Source organism: Rhinolophus sinicus, chromosome 2 (genome assembly GCF_057876585.1).
Source record: "Rhinolophus sinicus isolate RSI-liver-muscle chromosome 2, RSI-T2T, whole genome shotgun sequence".
NCBI classification, from domain to species: domain Eukaryota; kingdom Metazoa; phylum Chordata; class Mammalia; order Chiroptera; family Rhinolophidae; genus Rhinolophus; species Rhinolophus sinicus.
The window spans coordinates 105,835,759-105,855,878 of NC_142502.1; the positions used below are offsets into that span (position 1 = coordinate 105,835,759).

Consider the following 20,120-nt stretch of genomic DNA (forward strand, 5'->3'; position numbering starts at 1 on the left):
GGGAGGGGACTGGGGCTGCAGGACTAGTGGAAGGGGATGGGGCAGACCCCTCCCTCCAAAAAGACCCAGAGTGTCATGCATACACAGTGACACACACTCTCTCCTCTCACACCCGGCGGCGGGGGTTGCCCTGGGAGACTAGGCAGTGAAAGGGAACAATCCTTTGGTAAAGGGAAAGGAGGGGGAGGTGGGGAAGGGTCTGAGGGCTTGGACACAAGAACTGGAGGTGGCAGGGAAGAGGATTTGGAATTTATTGGGGTCACAAGCACCCCTGCCTCCCATATTCAGCATTCCTGAGCCATATACTGCCACCCCTTTTGTAGCCTGGGAATTCAGAGTCCTCATCAGCAGGAGGCCGGGCAGAGTGATGGGGAGTGAGCAGATCCAGGGTCCTTGAGGCAGTTACATGAAAAGACCTCCTAGGAGGGGCAGAAACATTTGGACAGATGCGTAGGTGGAAACAAATGGGCTGTGGGGGTATCGGGTCGTCTTCTGTCCCTGGCCTTCAGGAACTTCTGCCCTAACCTCAGTGGCTCCAGATTCCCCTCACTTGTTTTCTCAAATCATCTGGATTCCATTTCTCTGCCCTCTCCCTCCCCACGATGGCCTCATACCAGTGACTTCCACTGAGGCACCCGTGATGTATCCACTGTCATCAGATGCCAAGAATGCGACCACATCTGCCACATCTATGGGAACAGTGAGGAGAGGGCAGAATCCTACTCACTCCCATAGACCCAAAGGAGCCATCATCTTCCACCAGAAACAGCCCCTCCCCGCAAAACACACACACCAACCACCAATCCTGGTGAGACCCTTTCAGATACCAGACTTTGGGATCTGTTCATCCAAGACCCTCCCCAGGGCCCACTCCCCACTCAGTGCTCACCCTCAGGGTCTCCCAAATGTCCCATTGGGATCTTTCCAGTCACCTGCAAGGAAACACTCATATGTGACTGCAAGTTTCTTTTTGAATTTTTTTTGTAGACTGAGTCTGTGACCCTTTGCTCTTGTCTTCATTCCTTGTGCACTTATTTAATACCTACTATGTGTCAGGCACTGTGCCCTGTACTCTCTCAAGCCCAGAGAGGCTGGGTCTCTGAACGGTTTTGCTCTCTGCCCTCCACCCATGGCCTCCTACCTTGTCCAGCACTTTCTGTGGCACTTTCTGCGTCATGGGTGTTGTAATGAACCCCGGGAGGACAGAGTTACAGCGGATCCCATGTCTGTGAAAGGGAGAGTGGCTGCCGACTCTGGAGAGGACTGCACACCGACCCCTCACTCAGAGCTCCCACATACTCCAGCAAAGCCCCCTGAACCCCCAGGTGTCTGACCAACCGTCCAAGCTCCAGGGCTACAGTCTGGGTCAGCCCAATTACTCCAGCCTTGGATGCTGCATAGTTTATCTGTCCCATGTTCCCCACCTATAGGCGAGTCAGAGATCTGAGATGTATTAGGGGTTCCAAGGAGAGGCTCTCCACGCTATGCCTTCTCAACCCAACTCAACCTGACCTTGCCTACGATGCTACTGATGTTGATGATGGAGCCATGACAACCATTGGACACCAGGGCTTGGGCTGCAGCCTGAGTGACTAGAAAGATGCCCTAGTGAGGACAGAGTAACAAGACAGAAAGGATCAGCTGGGGTGACTGTCATCCTCCAACACCCTTCCCAGGCTAGAGGGGCCAGCAGTCACAGGTTGAGGTCACCACCTTGAGGTTGACGGCTATGACTTTGTCCCAGTCATCCTCAGACATGTGAAGCAAAAACCCATCCCTGGTAACGCCTGCACAGGACACAACGACAGATGGCGGGCGAGAAAAGCAGGCCTATGGAAGAGGGAGGTTACACACCAAAAAACCATGAAAAGAGCCAGGGGTGGTGGAGGCAGTGTGAACACTTTAAAGGGGGAGAGGTCGCTCGCGTTCACCTGCACTTGTTCCAACAGGCGTCTAGCGGCTACGGCCTCAGACACGTCAGCCTGGAAAGCAGCGTGGGCCCCGCGGGGCACCCCCTCCACATTCCCTGGCCCGCCCAGCAGCCCCAACGTCTCCCGTGCCGCTGCCCCGTCCAAGTCGCAAGCGGCCACAGCGGCCCCCTCTCGGGCCAGGCGCACGCAGACTGCTCGGCCGATGCCGCTACCCGCACCTGCGGTGGAAGAAAACACGAGGTGGGGCGAGAGGAGGAGTGGGCAGAGGTCAGAGGTTAACAGGGCGCAAAGTTAGTAAAATTCGGCCCGGGTGACAGAGGTCACAGCAGCTGCAGAGTCCGAGGGCGCGCCCCCGATATAATTCCCGCACCCCAAACCGCCTTGGGAGAGCACCCCCTCGACCTGTGACCAGGGCCAGCGCGGAGCGGAGCCGGAGCTGTGTCGCCATGGCTGGCTGCGAGTGGGCGGGCACCCAACACGGAGCCAATCCGAGCACAGACGGGGCGTGGCGAAAGCAGAGCCAGGCCAATCATAGCCCCACTAGCTTTAGGCCATCCGCGGCCACCAGCACAGGCGGACCTCCCACCGCGGGGGCGTGGCCAGAAACAACCGCTTGGGGGTTTAGGGAATTGGGAGACAAGCCCCATTCCTCCAAAAAACACAGACTGCCTTTGGGGCGGAAGATCCGACGACTTTATTTCTGGTCACCACCCCACCCCCTCGATTCAAACAGTGATATAAAAAAATAAAAACAAAAAATCAGGCCACAAGATTAGCAACTGACGCCCTCCCCCCCAATCACGATACACGATTGATGTTAAATTGATGTTTATCCCTTGACTCCGGCTGCCCCTTCTGTCCAGGGCTTTGGTCTTCCCTGAAGCCTCCACCAACAAGTGGGAGGGAGGGAGGAGGACCTTGGAGAAGCCTGTGTGTGGCAGCTTGGTCCTCTGAGAACAGGTGGGGTAAGGGACATGGGGTAGGCTGCCATCACTGGTCTCTTCCAGCCTTCTTCACAGCCCCATTTAGCCCAAACCCAATAACGTGGTCAGCACACACGCAACACTGTAGTTCCTCTGGTCTCTCATTCTCATCTCTACAGCCCCTATAGGACTGCTAAACCTTAGCCCTCATGCTAAAGTCAACACTTCCCTAGGATGCGAAAACTCCTTCCTTTGGCAGATATCCCTGGCCAGGGCCCCAACCTCCACAGACCACAAACTCCGAAGACTTAGAGGCCAGAAGTTTGGGGCTGGGTGGGGGTGGCTTATCCCACCTCTCACTCGAGGTGGGCAATCAACACCATCATGACAACCCCCCCCAGTAGTCCCAGCACCTCCAGAAGTGACTGGAGTGGTGACGCTTCCCTCAACAACTCAGGCAACACAGACACAGTTGCTACGTAGATAAAGCCACCTGCAGTGAACGGCAGAATCCAGCCAGGACCTGTCCCACCTGCAACTTCACTACCCACTGCCCCTCCTTCAGTTAGGAGGGCACAGGCTGTGCCTGCCAGTGCCCCTACCGCCGTCAGTAGTTGCAGACGCATTGCCTGGTGGACAGAAAAGAGACAGAGGCATTTATCAATCTCTAAAGATTATCAGTGGTTTAGATGTGGCTGGGGAGGTGCAGGTATACATGGGTAGGGTGCATGTCTTTGTATGGCAAAAAGAGGGGAGTCTAGAATAGACACTTTCTGAAAAATCTTAAGATACCAAAACCATTCAGATGGTTTATGGACCACAGTTCAAGAAATACTAAGCTACAGGACAGTGAAACAGAACCCCTCCCTGATTTCTAGAAGATTTATTATCAATAACAGTATGACTTGTTTGGAAGCAAGGAGAGGCAGCCTTGGGTTTGGGGTGGGTGAGCAGGGGGTAAAGGATTGGAGGCAACCATGTTTGGTGCGTATCATCACCAACCTGCTTTTTGCTGCAGCCCGACTGGACCAAGATAGCAAAGTCTCCGACTTCATGTGGCACTTCATGTAGCAGAACAGTCATTGTGGTCAGGATCCCTAATCCTCGACCCCCTCGAAATGAAGCACCAATGGCCAGACCATCTGTGAAGTTGTGTGCCAGGTCAGCTGCCAGATTCAGGTACCCTGATACACGCAGGTCTTGTATAGGAGAAAAGGAAGACAAAACAATTAGAGGCTCCATCACGTCCATCCTAGCCCTGGTCCAGCCATTACCACATCTCCCCGCAGAGACCACTTCAAAGCTAGCCTCTCAGGGTTTTCCAGATACCTGCTACCACCCACAGCACACATCCTATGGGGCTCATGATGATGCCCCTTGTCCACGCTTCTTACCATCCCTGGCCTCACCTGAACCCGTTTTTCCCTCTTCAGAATTTTGAGGTCTCAATGGCCCATCTTTGGGTCCCGTACTGCGTCCTCTCCGCTTCCTAGACCCCCCTGCTTCCTTTTCTTCTTCATCTGAGCTCTGTTTCTCCTTTGAAGAACGCTCTGAGGGAAGAAAGGAGTTGATAAGAGTGGGGAACAGAGACCTGATACGTCCTCAAAAGGGAAGTCCCCTCCTATCTGATAGCCATAAGATGAGGGGATTCGGAGGCAAACAAGGTGGCTTTCAGGAAAGTTGTTCCTTGGCTCACCCTGTTTTCCAAGTCCATGTATGGGACCGTGAGCATGTCCGTGTCCATGACTGTGTCCATGTCCTCCTTTCACATGTCTCACAAATTTCTCCACCACAAGAAAGGCGACAATTCCACTAAGGACCCACAGTCCCACAGACAGAATGGGGCCCTGGCCTGGAAATGGAGGCATTGAGATATTAAGGGAAATGTGGATTCCAGACTTATCCTCCTCAAGTGCAGGAGGAGAAGAATTGGCAGGGGTAGACCTTCCCCAGCACCCCAATCCCTGTCTCTACCTGCCCCTTCCTCACCACTGTGGGAGTGTCCATGTCCGGGCTGCTCCTGAGGGTGGTGGGAATGAGGTTCTGGAATAAGGAGGAGAAAAGGCCAGATAAGCGAACACCCCAACATTTGGAAGAATATTGGAAGGTCAAAAATCATAAAACGGAAAGACCCCTTTTGCCCAAAGAATAAAATAATACTGAGATTTGAGGTAGATGTCTGAGATTACTTACCCAGGGCATGAGGGATGAGATGCAGGAAGGCATCTCCCAGGAGCCCACCAGAAGCAAAACTGAGTAAGACCTGGAGTAGAGACCGGTGCCGGGGACAGTTTGACTCCACAGGGATAAGGAAGAGGACAAAAAATGGAGCTGCTGAGATCAGCACTGTGGCCCCCAGTGCCTGGTGAGGGAGAGTCAGGGGTCAAGTGGTGTAGGTTTCCCAACAATCCAGAACCAACCCCTTTCCCTCATCCCCTGGGGACTCACATAGGCCCAGAGAGTGACAGTGTCCAGGTCCTGCTTGATGCCTGTAGACCTAGACTCCCCGTAGCCTCCATGGCTGTGCTCGTGGTCATGTCCATGTCCTCTGTGGTAGAGGCTCTCATGGGGGTGGCCGTGGCTATGGTCATGGTGCAAATCCTCATGTGAATGTCCGTGGTCGTGACCGTGGGTATGCCCATGCCATATGCTTTCATGAGTGTGGCCATGGCCATGGGCATGGCTGTGTCCATGGTGGAAATCCTCATGTGAGTGGCTGTGGCCATGGAAGTCCTCGTGCATGTCGTCATGACCCTCGTGTCCGGCCACGAGCAGCCCCACGGCCGCCCAGGTCAGCAGTCCCAAGGCCACCCAGTGGGAGGCCCCCAGGTAGCTGGTCATCACGCTGACCAGAGGAACAGAGACAGTGACTCCACTTAACCCTCAACTCTATACCTGTGCGGGTCCGCTTTACTCCGCTCGCGCCCTCCGTCCACTTCTATGGGCCTCTCCCCCATTCCATTCTGCCCCCACTCGCAGTGTTCCCCAAACTCGTTATTTTTATCCCGAACCGCCTCCCGGATGTAGGGCCCCCGGCACACTGCTCTAGGCTTTGTTCATCCACTTTACGGACTCTCTAAGTCCCCGTCTCTATGACCCACTAAGTGGGGGAAAAGGCCTGGAAAGGACGGGAGGGAAAAGTAGGAAATTCTCACCGGCTCCGGGATCCTCTTCTTTCCCGGTTTGCACGGACGTGGCACTCCCGCCTCTAGCTCCCGCGAGAACAGGAAGTTCCGTTCTACCTCCGTCCCAGGATCTTTACCAATATGGCGGCACTCCGGTAGCGACGAAGCGGCCATGCCCTGGCGCGCATGCGCGGGTGTGGAGGTTATTTGAGGGGAGCCTGGGCGAGGCCCGCAACAGGGACCGAGGAGACCGCCTCCTCCGTTTCCAACTAGATGAGGGGGCGGGAACGAGCGCGGAGACTTCCTGTCTATACCAAGATGGCTGGCACATCGGCGCTGTCATTTTGGTACAGAGCAGAGCGAAGCGCTTAATTCGACCCGGTTCAGGCCAGAGTCTTTCTCTGGGGCTTCCTCGTGCTCAGCTAGCCCCTCAATAAATCCCTGGGACTCTCTGGTACCCTACACTCAGCCAGGAATCATGTCTTGGACTGCTCGCCCGCCCTTCCTCCCCCAGCGGCATGCCGCAGGGCAGTGTGGGCCGGTGGGGGTGCGAAAAGAAATGCATTGTGGGGTCGCGTCCCGGTGGCGGCGGCGACGGCCCTGGCTGGATCCCGCAGCGACGGCGGCGGCGGCGGCAGCCGGAGAACAACAAACTACGGAGCCGGAGCCGGGGGAGGCTGGACGGGACGGGATGGGCGACAGCGGGCGGGGTGAGTGCCCTAGCGGACGGACCCGCGAGCCAGTGACCGCGTTATCTGCAACCCCTCCCCCCTCCCTTGGCGATCTTTCCCTGGCGCTCCCGCCCCCTTGTTTGTAAACACGCGTCCCCTCCCTCCCAAGGGCCTTAGCGCCCTCCCCCCGGGGCGGGGCGGGGAGGGAAGGGGAAGCTTCCGCCTTCCTAGTCATGGCCGCTTGGGTCCCTGCACACCGGAGCGCCTGGGCGTGGGACACGAGTCCTCGAGTTTGAGGATCTGGACGTTTGAAGACAGATCTTGCGTCCTAGGAGAAGGTCTCTTCCGCCTATCTCTCTTCCCTGCACGCTCTGGCTACAAGCTGGGAAGGAGGGTCCATCCCACGTGTTGCCCCACCCACACGAGACTGGCTTGGGCAGCTGGCTTCGGGTGACCACATACAGTGCTTGGAATTTTGCCTCGCCGGAGCTATACTCCTTTCTTTTGTCACCACTGCCTCCTGTCACCACTATTAGAAGTTAAACTGTTGTGTGACAACAGGGTGTCTCTGGACTTGGGGATGGGGTGGGTACGATGGGGTGCAGGGGGGATTAGAGAAAGTCTTCAGTTGGGTGATCGAAGACTCATTTTTCTCTTTTTGTCTCTCCTGTCTGTGTGTCTCTGTGCCTCTGTGTACCCCTCCCTCAGATTCCCGAAGCCCAGACAGTTCCTCCCCAAATCCCCTTCCCCAGGGGCCCCCTCCCCATTCTCCTCCTGGACCACCCCTACCCTCTTCAGCAGCCCCATCCCTTGGAGGCTCTGGGGCACCACCCCCACCCCCCATGCCACCACCCCCACTGGGCTCCCCCTTCCCAGTCATCAGCTCTTCCATGGGGTCCCCTGGTCTGCCCCCTCCAGCTCCCCCAGGATTCTCCGGGCCTGTCAGCAGTCCCCAGGTGAGAGGTTGTGACCCACTTACTGCCTCTCCACTTTCATTTCCTTGTTTTCCTTGTGACCCCAGATCTTTGTGTGAACTTCCCCATGGCCCACTGACCTTCCAGACCTCTAATCCTGGCAGGCCTGTGGTCCTTGTGAGACCCCCTTGCCCTTCTTGAGGTGACTGATCTTTCAGTGCATGCTTCCTCCCCAACCCTGTAAAAGAATCCTGATATTCCTGATGTCCCTTTCCTCTGTCAGTGATTCTTTGCCCTTTTGGTCCCATCTGCCCTTCTGAGATAACATGCCTTTCAGGGCTACTGTGTTGCATAATTTCAGGGGAAACTGTATGTCGAATCTCTGGGTTGTGCTGGCCCTTCACACAGACTACAGTGCAATGATGCCCCTGGGATGTGCAATGCAGGGCCCTGCCTAGGTGTTAGGGCATGATTTCCACCACCTCAGAGATTCTCTTTCCCAGTGAGTCTCCCCATGACCTCCCTATTTCCCCTATCTCAGATTAACTCAACAGTGTCGCTCCCTGGGGGTGGGTCTGGCCCCCCTGAAGATGTGAAGCCACCAGTCTTAGGGGTCCGGGGCCTGCACTGTCCACCCCCTCCAGGTGGCCCTGGGGCTGGCAAACGGCTATGTGCAATCTGCGGGGACCGAAGCTCAGGTATGGGGCTCAGAGGACCAGCAGAGAGGAAGGAAGAGTGCCATGTCCCATCCCCTGTGGAATTCTCAGGAGCTCATGGGGTTTTGTTGGAGCACGTGAGCTAGGGAGGCCCAATGAGAGCTAAAGAACCTGAAGTGCCGATGTGGGCGGGGGGGGGGGGGGTGATCAGAGGGAAGAGTGGGATCGGACCATCTCTTGGGTCCTGGTTCCCCAGCTCTATTTGGCAAACTCAAAGTAGACCAACTGTTTGCTGGAGGGAGGTTAGCAAGAGACCTAATGGTGAGGGGTTTATATGCAGCAATGTTCTTGCTCTCCCCCCCCCCCTTAGGCAAACACTATGGGGTTTACAGTTGTGAGGGCTGCAAAGGCTTCTTCAAACGCACCATTCGCAAGGACCTGACCTACTCGTGCCGGGACAACAAGGACTGCACAGTGGACAAGCGCCAGCGGAACCGCTGTCAGTACTGCCGCTATCAGAAGTGCCTGGCCACGGGCATGAAGCGGGAAGGTAAGTGCCTGCCCACCCAGGCTCCCCAGTCTACGCCATGGCACAGGAGGGAGGAGGAAGAGGGAGGATTGCAGGACACCACACACAGACCTCTCAGGAAGGCTGGGCTGTTCTCTCCTCCAGAGGGCGATATTTGATTTCTCTCTCCCCTCCTCATCAGCTCTTCTTCCTGGTGCCCTGCCGCTACCCTGGCAGGTCCCTTGAGTTTCCTTCTTAATGTTTCTGCCCCTGTGGCCTGCACCTGTGACCCCTCCCTAGTGTGCTGTGAGGGGAGGATAAGTCCCCTTATGCGTGGTGGGCTTCGCTGTGTCGTTCTCTAACCTGAACAGCTCTCCTGTCTCAATGCTCCCTCTCTGGTCTCCCCTCCAAGCTCTGGGATTCTACTCTCTTAAGCTACAGGCTTTATGAAGACCTCAGGGCTGCCTTCCCTCTTCTTTATCTGATTGTTTTCAGTCTGATTCTGGAATTCTGAGGCACGCTTTAGAGAGTATCATGATCAAATCTCTCATTTTAGAGAAGATGAGTCTGAGGCCTAGCTTTCCCAAGGTCATGCAATAAAAGGATGGCAGGGTTGGGGGCAGAACTCACATTTCTGAAGACCCAGGCCAGTGCTCCTTATACTGCCTCTTTGTTGAGTTAGAAAAGCACAAGATTTGCAGTCAGGTACACTTGGATTCAGATGTATGACTTACCGTGTATTGTGTGAACGTGGGCAGGCTATTAACTTCTTCAAGTCCCATATTCTTCATCTTTAAAAATGACAACGAGAACTCTCAGGGTCGTTATAGTAGAGTGAATGTTAAAATGTGCTTGGCACATTTCCTAGTGTGTAGTAGGCCCTCAGTTTCAATGTTAGCTTTCTCCCTAATTCCTTTACTCTCTCCTTCCCTTCTTGGCTTATTTACGTGCCCTTTTATAACCCTCGTTTCCTGACTGCCCTCAGTCCACTGTTACTTCTAGTGACTTCCCCAATTCCTAAAAATGTTTCCTAAGGGCCATGAAACCCTGATAAGGCCCTAAGGACATTTCAGAACTTCCTCATGGCTGGCTGCTGACTTGCCACTTTTTCTCCTCCCCTCTTTCCCCCAGCGGTACAGGAGGAGCGTCAGCGGGGGAAGGACAAGGACGGGGATGGGGAGGGGGCTGGGGGAGCCCCCGAGGAGATGCCTGTGGACAGGATCCTGGAGGCAGAACTTGCTGTGGAGCAGAAGAGTGACCAGGGCGTTGAGGGTCCTGGGGGAACCGGGGGTAGCGGCAGCAGCGTGAGTGATGGGGTCAACCCACTGTCCTTCCTGATGGGGGGTGGTTGCCAGGAGCCTAGGTCTGTTCTGTCTTCCCCTCCCCTTCCTTCCCGTCACAACCCTCCTAACACTCTGGCACTGGAAGTGCTGCCAAACAAGGTCTCTCAAACATCTGAGGTGGGTGTGATAGTTTTTCTCTGTCCCCACCCCCAGAACAACCCCCTGGTTGTCCCAAATAAATGTCGGAATGCTGGAAGGAAAGTCTGCTTTATAGGGATTGGTTCAGATGGGGTTTGAAGAGCGACTACGTAGTAAGAGGGGGTGTCAGAAACCTCTTATGGGGGGGGGCTCCCAGTGTTCCTCCAAACCTCCCATAACTCTTACCCCCCATCCCCTGCAGCCAAATGACCCTGTGACTAACATCTGTCAGGCAGCTGACAAACAGCTATTCACGCTTGTTGAGTGGGCGAAGAGGATCCCACACTTTTCCTCCTTGCCTCTGGATGACCAGGTCATATTGCTACGGGCAGGTCAGTGACCTTGGATCCCTTTGACCTCTTGACATTTGATCCCTCTTTGACCTGACCTTCAGTGATCCCCAGTGCACAGTTGCATACTCAGGGAGCCAAGCTCACTGACCTTGCCACCTCTTCTCTTCCCCTGGTGCTTTGCATCCCATGGCCTGATCTCTGGCTCCTGACCCTTGCTGCCCCCACCCAGGCTGGAACGAGCTTCTCATTGCCTCTTTCTCCCACCGATCCATTGATGTGCGAGATGGCATCCTCCTCGCCACAGGTCTTCATGTGCACCGCAACTCAGCCCACTCTGCAGGCGTGGGAGCCATCTTTGATAGGTCAGTGGCCCTCCGCTGGGCTGACCTGTAGGTAGAGGGGGTGGGGCTATAGGCTGGTCCGTGTCCAAGGCTGGCTGAGCTGTGACCTTTGAGTGACCTGCAGGTCCCTCTCCAGGGTGCTGACAGAACTAGTGTCCAAAATGCGTGACATGAGGATGGACAAGACAGAGCTTGGCTGCCTGAGGGCAATCATTCTGTTCAATCCAGGTAAGAGGAGGGTACCCCATCTCTCAAGACCAGGGCCACCTTGAGCCTCCTCTTCTCTGGAGACTCCTAAGTTACCCAGCTATCCCCTCAGTAAGACCCTCAGCCCGGAAATCTCCCAGCTGACCGAGCACAACCCACCTCCACTGATACATTCCCCTTCTGACCCCACCCCCCAAACCCAAGTGCCCTGCTTCCCTTGCCAGGTATCTGGAGAAGGGCAAGTAGATGGGGTCCGAAAAGGACATCATGTGGGCCCCATCTCCATGTCTGTCCTGATTGTATTTCTCTGCCTCCTTCTTCCTCCTCTCTTCCCTGCCATTCCAGATGCCAAGGGCCTCTCCAACCCCAGCGAGGTGGAGGTCCTGCGGGAGAAAGTGTACGCGTCACTGGAGACCTATTGCAAGCAGAAATACCCTGAGCAGCAGGGACGGTGAGAGGAGCTGTGGGGGTGAGGGGTTGTGGGGACCGAGGCCCCCACAGATGTGGAGGTAGGGGGGTGGGGCGAGTGTGTTCAGGGCCTGTGTGGTTCTGTTCTCACCGCACTTCTCCCTCCCCCCCCTCAGGTTTGCCAAGCTGCTGCTGCGTCTTCCTGCCCTCAGGTCCATCGGCCTTAAGTGTCTAGAGCATCTGTTTTTCTTCAAGCTCATTGGTGACACCCCCATCGACACCTTCCTCATGGAGATGCTGGAGGCACCCCACCAGCTGGCCTGAACCCATACCCAAACTTGGTGCTTCTCACACTGGATGAGTGCACATCCGAGAGGGACTCCAAGCCTTGGGCCGGGGGGGAGGGGCCGTGTTCTTAAGAATCTTGGTGGGGTGAGAACTATAGGACAGGACGGAGACCTCCAAGGGGGTCCATTAACCTCCAAGGGGTTTGCCTGATATCCCAAGTCAGAGGGGATCCCAGTCCCTGTGAGGGCTGGACCTCTCCCTTCAGTGGCCTTGAGTCTCTGAATTTGACTGGGTCGGCCATGATTGGGGTGAGTTCTCACCCTCTGCGTGGAACGATTTTCTTCTCCTAGCACAAAGCACTGGCCTTGCTCCCAGGACCTTGCTTCCTTCTCATCTTGCCTCACTTAGCTCCCTGTCTGAAGACTGGATATGGGAACTCCCCCAGAGATGGATATTGGGGGGCAGGCCCCCCAAACTGATAGACATGGGAGTAGGGCTCTGCCAGGCCTTCCTTTAACCAAGCAGATGGGGGTTACTCTGGAAGAGGGAGCTTCTGCCCAGAGTCCCTTCTCATACTTGACCTCCTCCTGCAGTCAGACTGAAAAATGAAAAGGTGGTGGTGGTTAAGGGGTGGGTGGAGATGTAGGAACCCATCTGCTATTTTTAATTTCCTCTGAGGATAGAGACTTGCAGTTAGACTCAAAGAAGTACTGTACTTTCCCAGGTTGACTAAGAAATGCCGGTGGTGGAGGTGGTATTTGGGAAAGGCAAGGCCCCAAGATGGTCTGTTCCTGGGGCTCTTCAAGCACTGGCCTTCTCACCCCCCTCCTCCCATCTCTCCCTGTCTAACTTGGGGGAAGGGACCTGGGCTCTGATGCAGGGTCTGGCAGGGGATGGTTTGGTGAGTAGTCCTCAGGCTGCCCCTTTCACAGTTCTCCCAGCCTTGGGCACACACAGTGTAGGCTGGAGACACAGGACCCTGGCCTGAGAATTGAGGGGGGATGGCCAGCCCGCAGAGATGGGGTGCTGGGGCTGCATGATTTTTGCCCTGCAACTCTTCTCTAGGGTTTCTTTTCCCCCTCTCTCACTCACATATAAAGTCGCTTTCAAATTAAAATCGATATTTTCTGGACTGAGGTGACTCTGTTAGGCGGTGGACAGCGCTGCATCAGGCTGGGGGTGGGGGGGTATCCGGTTGGGAGCTCCGGACGTGCTCCCTTGACGCTGACACCGCTGCGGAGGTTCCCTGGGGCCTGAGGGGCGGGCACAAGGTGGGGGACACAAGGCACGCTTTGTCGGGGAGGGGGAGAAGAGGGTGTGCCAGCCTGGGGGCGGGGCCGGCCGGAGGAGGAAGGGGGGGGCGCTGATTCTCAAAGGCGCCTTGTTCGCTTGCGCCCTCCTAGCGCCAGCGGGCGGCGGCGCCTCGCCACGCTGCCGTCTGCTCTCGGGCCGCCACGGGCTGCGAGCAGACCCGGCGCTGTGCCCGTTCGTGGGGCTCACTGGGCGCTGGGCGCCGCGGCCTTCTCAAGCGTTGCCCGCCTGGAGGCGGCCTCGTGTCCCTGGGTGACCTCGTTTCCCCGTACTTCCAACTAGCAACGACTGTCCTCTCGTCTCTCCACTGGGTCCTTTCCCACCTGGGTTCCTGGACTCCCTTACCTCCTATCCCCATTTTTACCTCCTGAGACCCGATTAGCCTGTTTGTCAGTGTCCCATCTGCCCCGACGCCGGCTCCCTCTGTCTCTCCTCTCCCCTCTCCCCGGCTCCCCCACCCCTCCCCTTGCGGCCGTCGAGTCGCAGGTCTCTAACCGCTATCTATAGCTCTGTCTATAAATACCCCTGCCCTGTCCCGCTCTGTAATTACACGGGGTGGGGCGGGGGAAGTAATTATGGAGACCTGATGGGGGGAGGTAGTGACCCCCCAGGCCCGCCTCTCCCCTCCCACTGTACCCTAAATCCCGCCCAGGACTCTGCTGAAAGGGGACTCTGGGCCCCCAAGGGGGAGGGAATTGGGAAGGGGGGCTGTGACTGGACGTCTGGGTCCTAAAAAAGAAGGGGTTGGGGAAAAGATATTGGGGTTTCCGAAAAGTGAATCAGGGTGTAAGCCATTGCGTCCCCGCAAGGAGCAGGGAAGAGCACTCGGAGGATCAGCGAGGGAGGGTTCTCACTCCCCCCACCCCGTTCAGGTGGAGGCTGAGGGTGGGGTTTCTTCTCTGTGGCTGTGGGCGGGCGGCTGGGGGCGGGGGCTGGGCCGGGGGCGGGGGCGGAGTGGGGGCTCTGGGCCGCCGGGGTGGCCGGGGACACACAGGACCGGCGGCCACCGAGGAGGGAGCAGCGTCGGAGCCCCGACGGCGCCTGTCTGCATGGAGCCGGGCCGTTGAGAGCTGTTGCCACCGTACAGCCTGTGATCTCCCCGGACCCCCGAGTCCGAGACTCACAGCCAGCTCGCTCTCTCCTGTCAGCCTCGGGACGTCCAGTGCCTCCGGCGCCCTTGGGTCCCTGGGACCCGGCGTTCTGGTCGCCAGCCATGGAGCGGTGTAGCCGCTGCCATCGCCTCCTCCTGCTCGTACCTCTGTTGCTGGGGCTGAGCTGGGCCCCGGCTCGGGCAGGTAAGAAGAGTCCCGACGCCTGAGTCCTCCGGAGTCAGGCTGGAACTCTTGGGTAGCTCCGGGCAGGGGACCGCTGATGCCTGGGGCGGAGCTTCTGAGTCCGACAAGGGGATTTTGGGGATCAAAGGTCCAGGCTAGGGGGCAGGATACCTGGGTCCCTTGGAGTCAGGTTAGGGATCTCTTTTCTTCCTCGAAGTGACTTGATGAGGGCGGCTAAAGCTGAATGTGGAGGGTCACCTTAGAGAGCCGTGAGTGCGGCCGGATCCTGGGGTCCTGGGGAGAACGGCAGCTGGCAGGGCTGCTGTGGCCCAGCCTGTAGTGGGGTGAGGGGTAAGTGACAGTGTGGATGGGTGACCGGTGTGTGTATGTCTTCTGGGCTTTCTGTCTCTGGGTTGAGAGGGAGCATCTGTGGGTCACAGCAGAGCCTCGTAAGTAGAGAAAGAAGGGATGCCTGGATTATTTGTCCCAGTGGCTTCCCCGACAGGATCCCCTTCCCCCTCCCTGTGCCCTCGATGCTGCCACGCGGCTGGCTCTGGGGAGCACTGGGGCTGGCTGCCAACAGGACGGCCGCTGGACAGGCCGGGATCAGGTGTCTGAGGTGGGAGCCAACTCTTTGCATTCCTGCCCCGCCCCTCCCCCTCTGGCCAGCCGGGCTCTCCTGGGACCCTGGTGTCCACAACCCCAATCTTTTCCTTCTTTTCCCAGGATCCAGAATTCCTGGCTCCTAGGAAAGGGGATTTGATGTCGGGGATGGGGGGTGGTGGTGGTGCTGAGAGCACCTGGGGCCTAGGCAGGCTGATGCAAGCCCCCACTCCTGGAAACACTGGAGGCTGATTTGCATATAACTTGACTATTCATTTCTTCTCTGCTCTGGAGAGAAAATGGTCAGAATAGCAGCATAAAGGATTTAGATTAGATTACAGGAGGAAGAACTTCCAAGTTATGAGGAGTATGACGCTCAGGGACAAGAAACAAGTGTGCAATGTCTGTAGACTCTAGGAGTCTTTCTTGGAGGAAAAGGGACCCTTTAGCATGGAGGCAGGGAGATGGCTGAGACGACAGCTTCTTATTTGGGGGCTGAGTGGGTAGAGGTGGGACTCTCTAGGGAAATGGGTTAATGTGGAATTCATAGGAGTAAGGAATGGGGCATTAGGGGGCCCAGAGGTGGTGGTGGGGGTGATGGGCTGCCAGTGGGACAGATTAAGGCCAGAGACAGTGGGGCACATATGTGGCCTGAGGTGGAATGATGGGTGGGCAGCTTGTGGGTGGGTCATCTATAGGATGGAACTGGACTCTCCTGGGGGCTGGTGGAGGGCAGGGTCTCTGAGGTCTCCTTGGCCTGGGGTCTCTGTGAGTCTCTGTGTCTCTGTCTCACTCACCTTCTGTCTCTCAAAGCGGCCCTTGTATGTTGGTGTTTGCGGAGCTGCCACATGCGGGGGCCAGGCTAGGGCGGGGGTGGGGGGGGCAAGGCCGTGGTTTCCCGGCTCCTGGACTCAAAGGGCCTTTTCTCTGCCTGCCCGCCTCACCTCACCCACCCCACCCAGCTCTGCTCTCCTGATCACTCTGGCCCCTGCCCTGCCCCATGCTTCTGTGAAAGTTTTGCAGAAACTTTCTTTGGGATTTTTCCAATCTGGAGCTGATGCTGTGAGGAGTGTGTATAGCAGGGAGCAAGAAAGGGAAAGTGACCTTTGTGTTCCTGGGAGTTTGAGCCCGAGGAAGCCAAGTTTTAGGTGGATGGGCTGGTGGCCTGGGTCTTGAATCTTTGGATCTGGAGCGGTGGGGGTGGTGGGGTAGGGTCGAAGTTCCAGGTGTGAGGAGCTTGCCTGGATTTTGGGCAAGGACTCTGATGGGATCCCCAGATGTGTGGCTCAGGGCCCTGGACCTGCTCCGGCTCCGCGTGGCAGCTTCAGTCTCCCCCCCAGCCCTGCCCCCAGCCCATCTCCCAAGCTAGGGGCCCAGGCTCCTGGGATGGCTCTTTCTTGTATCTCCTTCCACTGCATGGTCAGAATTGTCCCCACCTCCCCAAACTGGGAACTGCAGCAGCTGGAGCCCCCTCCCCGTAGAGCTGCCTCTCCGTTCCCTCCTTGGTGGCCCCCCTGCACCTCCCGTGCCCAGGATGATTGATTGCCCAGATGTTGTTTGTACTGGAGACATGGGACAGAGGCCAGAGACCCAGAGACCGAGAGATACGGAAAGGGAGTGAGAGCTGGAGAAAGACAGGGAAAGAAAAAGATGGAGAGTGTGAGGGAAATGGAGGAAGAGAGAAGAGACAGGGAGATAGAAAGACCAGCAGATACAGACAAAAAGAGGAAGATGGACAAAAGGAGAGAGAGAAGGAGAGAGAAGGTGGAGAGTTGAGAGAGATATTGAGAGAACAGAGAGAGATTCATAGGCTGAATTGTCGTTCAGAGACAGAGAGTGAGCATGACAGGCGCTGGGCGGGAGAGGGACAGGAGTGAGCACGGAGCTGAGTCCACGGTCAAGCCTGCTTTTTTCCAGGTGACTCTGGTTTCCCATCCATTCAGGCCCCATTCGGGAGCAAGTAAGGGAAAGGTGACCTTTGCCTTCCAGAGAGTTTGAGCCCCAGGAAGCTGAGTTCTAGAGCCCAGATGTGCTCCATCTTGGCCCTCCTGAGGGTGTGTCCCTCCTCTGACCCTCATGGACTCTCCCAGGTGCACCCCCTGTAGATGTGCTCCGGGCCCTGAGGCTCTCCTCCCTCCCTGATGGTGTCCGGAGGACAAGAGGCATCTGTCCAGCTGATGTGGCCTACCGAGTGTCCCGACCTGCTCAGCTCAGTGCACCTACCCGCCAGCTCTTCCCAGGTATGGGTAACATGGTGGAGTAGCTCATGGAGTGGGGTCTGGGATCAGACACCGGAAGGAAATGGCTTTATGGCTCTCGTTGCCTTTCACTCCACCTGTGTGTGTCTCTCTTGGGTCCCAGGAGGTTTCCCCAAAGATTTCTCTCTGTTGACTGTTGTCCGGACCCGCCCTGGCCTCCAGGCCCCCCTCCTGACTCTCTACAGTGCCCAGGGCGTCAGACAGCTGGGCTTGGAGCTTGGCCGACCTGTCCGCTTCCTGTATGAGGACCAGACTGGCCGGCCTCGGCCTCCAGCTCAGCCGGTCTTCCGAGGCCTCAACCTAGCAGATGGCAAGTAAGTTAGTTTGCTGTCTGGTCTGCTGGCCTGCACTTCCCCTCTGGCCACTGCCCCAGAACCCCCAGTCCCTAAACTAGGAAACCTTGCATACCCTTTGGCCACACCTCATCTTCCCACTGCTCAAACTTCAGTCACTTCTAGCCCAGAGTTTGGGCTTAAGAGTTTATGTAGTATTAGCCTGTACCTTGGGCAGGTTACTTAACTTTTTTGAACCTCCATTTCTATGTTCGTAAAATAGGGAGAATAGAATCATAAGAATCAAATGAGAAAATTATTGCATGGTGCCTGGTGCCTTATAAGCACGCAATACATGATCACTACTGCAATTATTTCTGTTACTATCATTGCCTTAACCCTCCCATCAACTGCTCCCCAGCTGTGTTGACTTTCCCTCTTTCAGTCAGTCACTTGAGCCTCTCCCCCTACAACCAGGTGGCACCGTGTGGGTGTGGCTGTGAAGGGCCAGTCTGTCACCCTCATTGTTGACTGCAAGAAGCGGGTCACCCGGCCCCTCCCCCGAAGTGCTCGTCCAGTGTTGGACACCCGTGGAGTGATAATCTTTGGTGCCCGTATCCTGGATGAAGAAGTTTTTGAGGTAACAGAGCAATCAGAGAACAGAGTGGTTTCTGGTCCCATATCTTGTGTCCACTCCCCTTCTGGCCCCAGCACACCATCTTCCCATGTCCTAGCCCTTCATTTATCCTCTCATGAATTTGTATTTCCGTTTCCTATCCTCAGGGCTAATATTCTCTGTTAGGAGATCTAGGTGTCCACTTATACCTAGGATGGTCGCAGGGTTGTCCGTAGCCACTCATTCTGTCACTCAGTCTTCATCACTCTGCCTATCCATCCATCTATCCCTTCAACCAATCTCTGTCTACCTACTCATCCATTCACCCACTCACCCATCCATTCAGTTACACACTTACCCACCTACTCAAGCATTCAGGTTTGTATCCATGCACCCATCCATCCTTCCCTTGCTCAGCCTCTCCCTCCTTCAAACCACCCATTTATCAATCTGTCCTTCCATCCATCCATCCTCTTTAACCCATCTGTCCATCTGTTTCCTCATCCATCCACCCACTACCCCATCTACCATGCATATGAGGATGCATGCATCCATTCATCCACCCATTCACACACCCATCTCCTCACCCACCCACTCTCCTCCATCCATTCATTTATCCCCATATTTACTTCCATCTACCTACCAACCTGTCAATCTGTTTCCATCTACTCTGTACCTCCCATTTACCTACCCACCAATCTACCCATACGTACATTCATTCATCATCCATCAACCCTCCCATTCAGTCATGCATTTGAGCTCCCATTCACCCACTCACCCACCCATCCATCCATCCATCCATCCACCCATCCATCCATCCATCCACATGGCCAGTTAACATTTCCTGAATACCTGTTTACCCAATGCCAAGGGGAACATAGAAGAATAAATATAAGTTCTCTGTCATCCCAAGGAGCTCCCCATTCTGCTCTGGAGATGAGACAGTATTCCCAAACTGCAATACCAGGCAGAGTGTGCTCACCACATGTGAGCACAAATAAAAGCCATTGGTATTCCAAAGCGAGTTCCCCTTCCCTCATTTCTAGAGGTCCTAAGAATTCTCATTATCACTGCCGGTGGAAGTTCAAAGCAACGATGTCTGAACCACTGTCTCCAGAAACCCCTGTGAAAATGCTCAAGCATTACCACAGGGGCAGGGGTAGGAGAGAGTGTTGAATTTAGAGTTGGATGGCTTGAGTTCCAGTCCTGATCCTTCCACTGCGATGACCTTGGGCCAGTCATTACCTCTTTGAGCTTTTCTGAATGGAATGTATCTGGAAAATGGGCATGAAGGTCCTTGTCCTACTGACTGTCCTACTGACTTTCCCAGTTGTTGTGAAGGCCCAATGGGATTATGAATGAGAAGGTCCGTTGGAAACTGAAGAGGGCTGTGCACATGGAGGGCTGGTGATGACCTCCCATTATACTGCTTTACCTAGGATCGGCCTCCTACCCTTTATCTCAGACTGAAGCCCTCTCTGCCTCCCTCCATTGGTGTTCCTTTCTCATGTCTTTGAAGGGTGATATCCAGGAGCTTGTCATTGTTCCGGGGGTGCAAGCTGCCTATGGATCCTGTGAACAGAAGGAGCTAGAATGTGAGGGGGATTGGAAGGCGAGACCTCAGAAACAACAGTTTCACAGAGCCCAGAGATCTCCAAAACAGCAACCATCAAGACTTCATAGGCCCCAAAACCAGGAACCCCAGCAACAGGTGAGGGAGCTGGGCGAACCCTAAACTGCAGCACACCCTGGGAGGGAAGACAGCCAGAAATCTCCCAGGGGAGTTCCTCCAATGTCCAGAGCTCCCCATCCTATTTTGGGCTCCTGTTCTCCCCTCTCTAGTGCCCCTTCCCAAACTTACCTTTCTATTCCCATCACTGCCCCTCCCCCAGTCCTCATTCATCAGCCTTTTTATTTTCATTTAAAAATAAAAAGAGTCATTACGAAGAATTTGTGGCTGGGAGCTGTGTCCCCTCCTTGTGTCTCCTCTGATAGTCCTCCTGGAACTGTGTCCTTGGGTTTCCCATCCCTTCCTTGAAT

General features: G+C 55.8%; 4 protein-coding genes across 15 annotated transcripts in view; 2 read left to right on the forward strand and 2 right to left on the reverse strand.

Moving 5' to 3' along the window:
* Window positions 1-234: 234 nt before the first annotated feature.
* On the reverse strand, window positions 235-2,453 carry HSD17B8 (hydroxysteroid 17-beta dehydrogenase 8). Of its 2 annotated transcripts, XM_019738698.2 has the most exons (9): window positions 2,334-2,453; window positions 1,932-2,149; window positions 1,714-1,830; window positions 1,513-1,605; window positions 1,339-1,424; window positions 1,142-1,226; window positions 890-932; window positions 615-689; window positions 235-419 (listed from the first exon to the last, which is right to left on the reverse strand). In XM_019738698.2, exons 1-9 carry the CDS (start codon window positions 2,377-2,379, stop codon window positions 403-405), a joined length of 780 nt encoding a protein of 259 aa, XP_019594257.1. In that variant the 5' UTR covers window positions 2,380-2,453; the 3' UTR covers window positions 235-402. The 2 variants fall into 2 exon arrangements, with proteins under 2 accessions (XP_019594257.1, XP_088651968.1); XM_088795842.1 differs by lacking the exon at window positions 890-932.
* Window positions 2,454-2,601: 148 nt separating this feature from the next.
* Window positions 2,602-6,150, reverse strand: SLC39A7 (solute carrier family 39 member 7). 2 transcript variants are annotated; one of them, XM_019738694.3, is made up of 8 exons: window positions 6,010-6,150; window positions 5,303-5,699; window positions 5,048-5,216; window positions 4,844-4,897; window positions 4,551-4,706; window positions 4,264-4,404; window positions 3,857-4,053; window positions 2,602-3,483 (listed from the first exon to the last, which is right to left on the reverse strand). In XM_019738694.3, exons 2-8 carry the CDS (start codon window positions 5,693-5,695, stop codon window positions 3,211-3,213), a joined length of 1,383 nt encoding a protein of 460 aa, XP_019594253.2. In that variant the 5' UTR covers window positions 5,696-5,699; window positions 6,010-6,150; the 3' UTR covers window positions 2,602-3,210. The 2 variants fall into 2 exon arrangements, with proteins under 2 accessions (XP_019594253.2, XP_019594252.2); XM_019738693.3 differs by having other exon boundaries at window positions 3,068-3,483; window positions 4,829-4,897.
* Window positions 6,151-6,269: 119 nt separating this feature from the next.
* Window positions 6,270-12,878, forward strand: RXRB (retinoid X receptor beta). 4 transcript variants are annotated; one of them, XM_019738688.3, is made up of 10 exons: window positions 6,270-6,689; window positions 7,359-7,606; window positions 8,106-8,262; window positions 8,591-8,770; window positions 9,860-10,032; window positions 10,412-10,541; window positions 10,732-10,864; window positions 10,968-11,071; window positions 11,396-11,501; window positions 11,635-12,878. In XM_019738688.3, the coding sequence occupies exons 1-10, from the start codon at window positions 6,458-6,460 to the stop codon at window positions 11,780-11,782; spliced, it is 1,611 nt and encodes a 536-aa protein (XP_019594247.1). In that variant the 5' UTR covers window positions 6,270-6,457; the 3' UTR covers window positions 11,783-12,878. The 4 variants fall into 4 exon arrangements, with proteins under 4 accessions (XP_019594247.1, XP_019594248.1, XP_019594250.2 ...); XM_019738689.3 differs by having other exon boundaries at window positions 6,292-6,689; window positions 10,980-11,071; XM_019738692.3 differs by lacking the exon at window positions 6,270-6,689 and adding an exon at window positions 6,856-6,988.
* Window positions 12,879-14,029: 1,151 nt separating this feature from the next.
* COL11A2 (collagen type XI alpha 2 chain) overlaps window positions 14,030-20,120 on the forward strand; it is a 28,294-nt gene continuing 22,203 nt past the window's right edge. For all 7 annotated transcript variants that reach the window (XM_019738667.3, XM_074332769.2, XM_074332770.2 and 4 more), the window contains exons 1-5: window positions 14,030-14,352; window positions 17,025-17,174; window positions 17,296-17,506; window positions 17,942-18,104; window positions 19,600-19,791. In XM_019738667.3, the coding sequence (XP_019594226.2) occupies window positions 14,271-14,352; window positions 17,025-17,174; window positions 17,296-17,506; window positions 17,942-18,104; window positions 19,600-19,791 (798 nt within the window). In that variant the 5' untranslated portion in view covers window positions 14,030-14,270. The remainder of the gene's footprint in view (window positions 14,353-17,024; window positions 17,175-17,295; window positions 17,507-17,941; window positions 18,105-19,599; window positions 19,792-20,120) is intronic.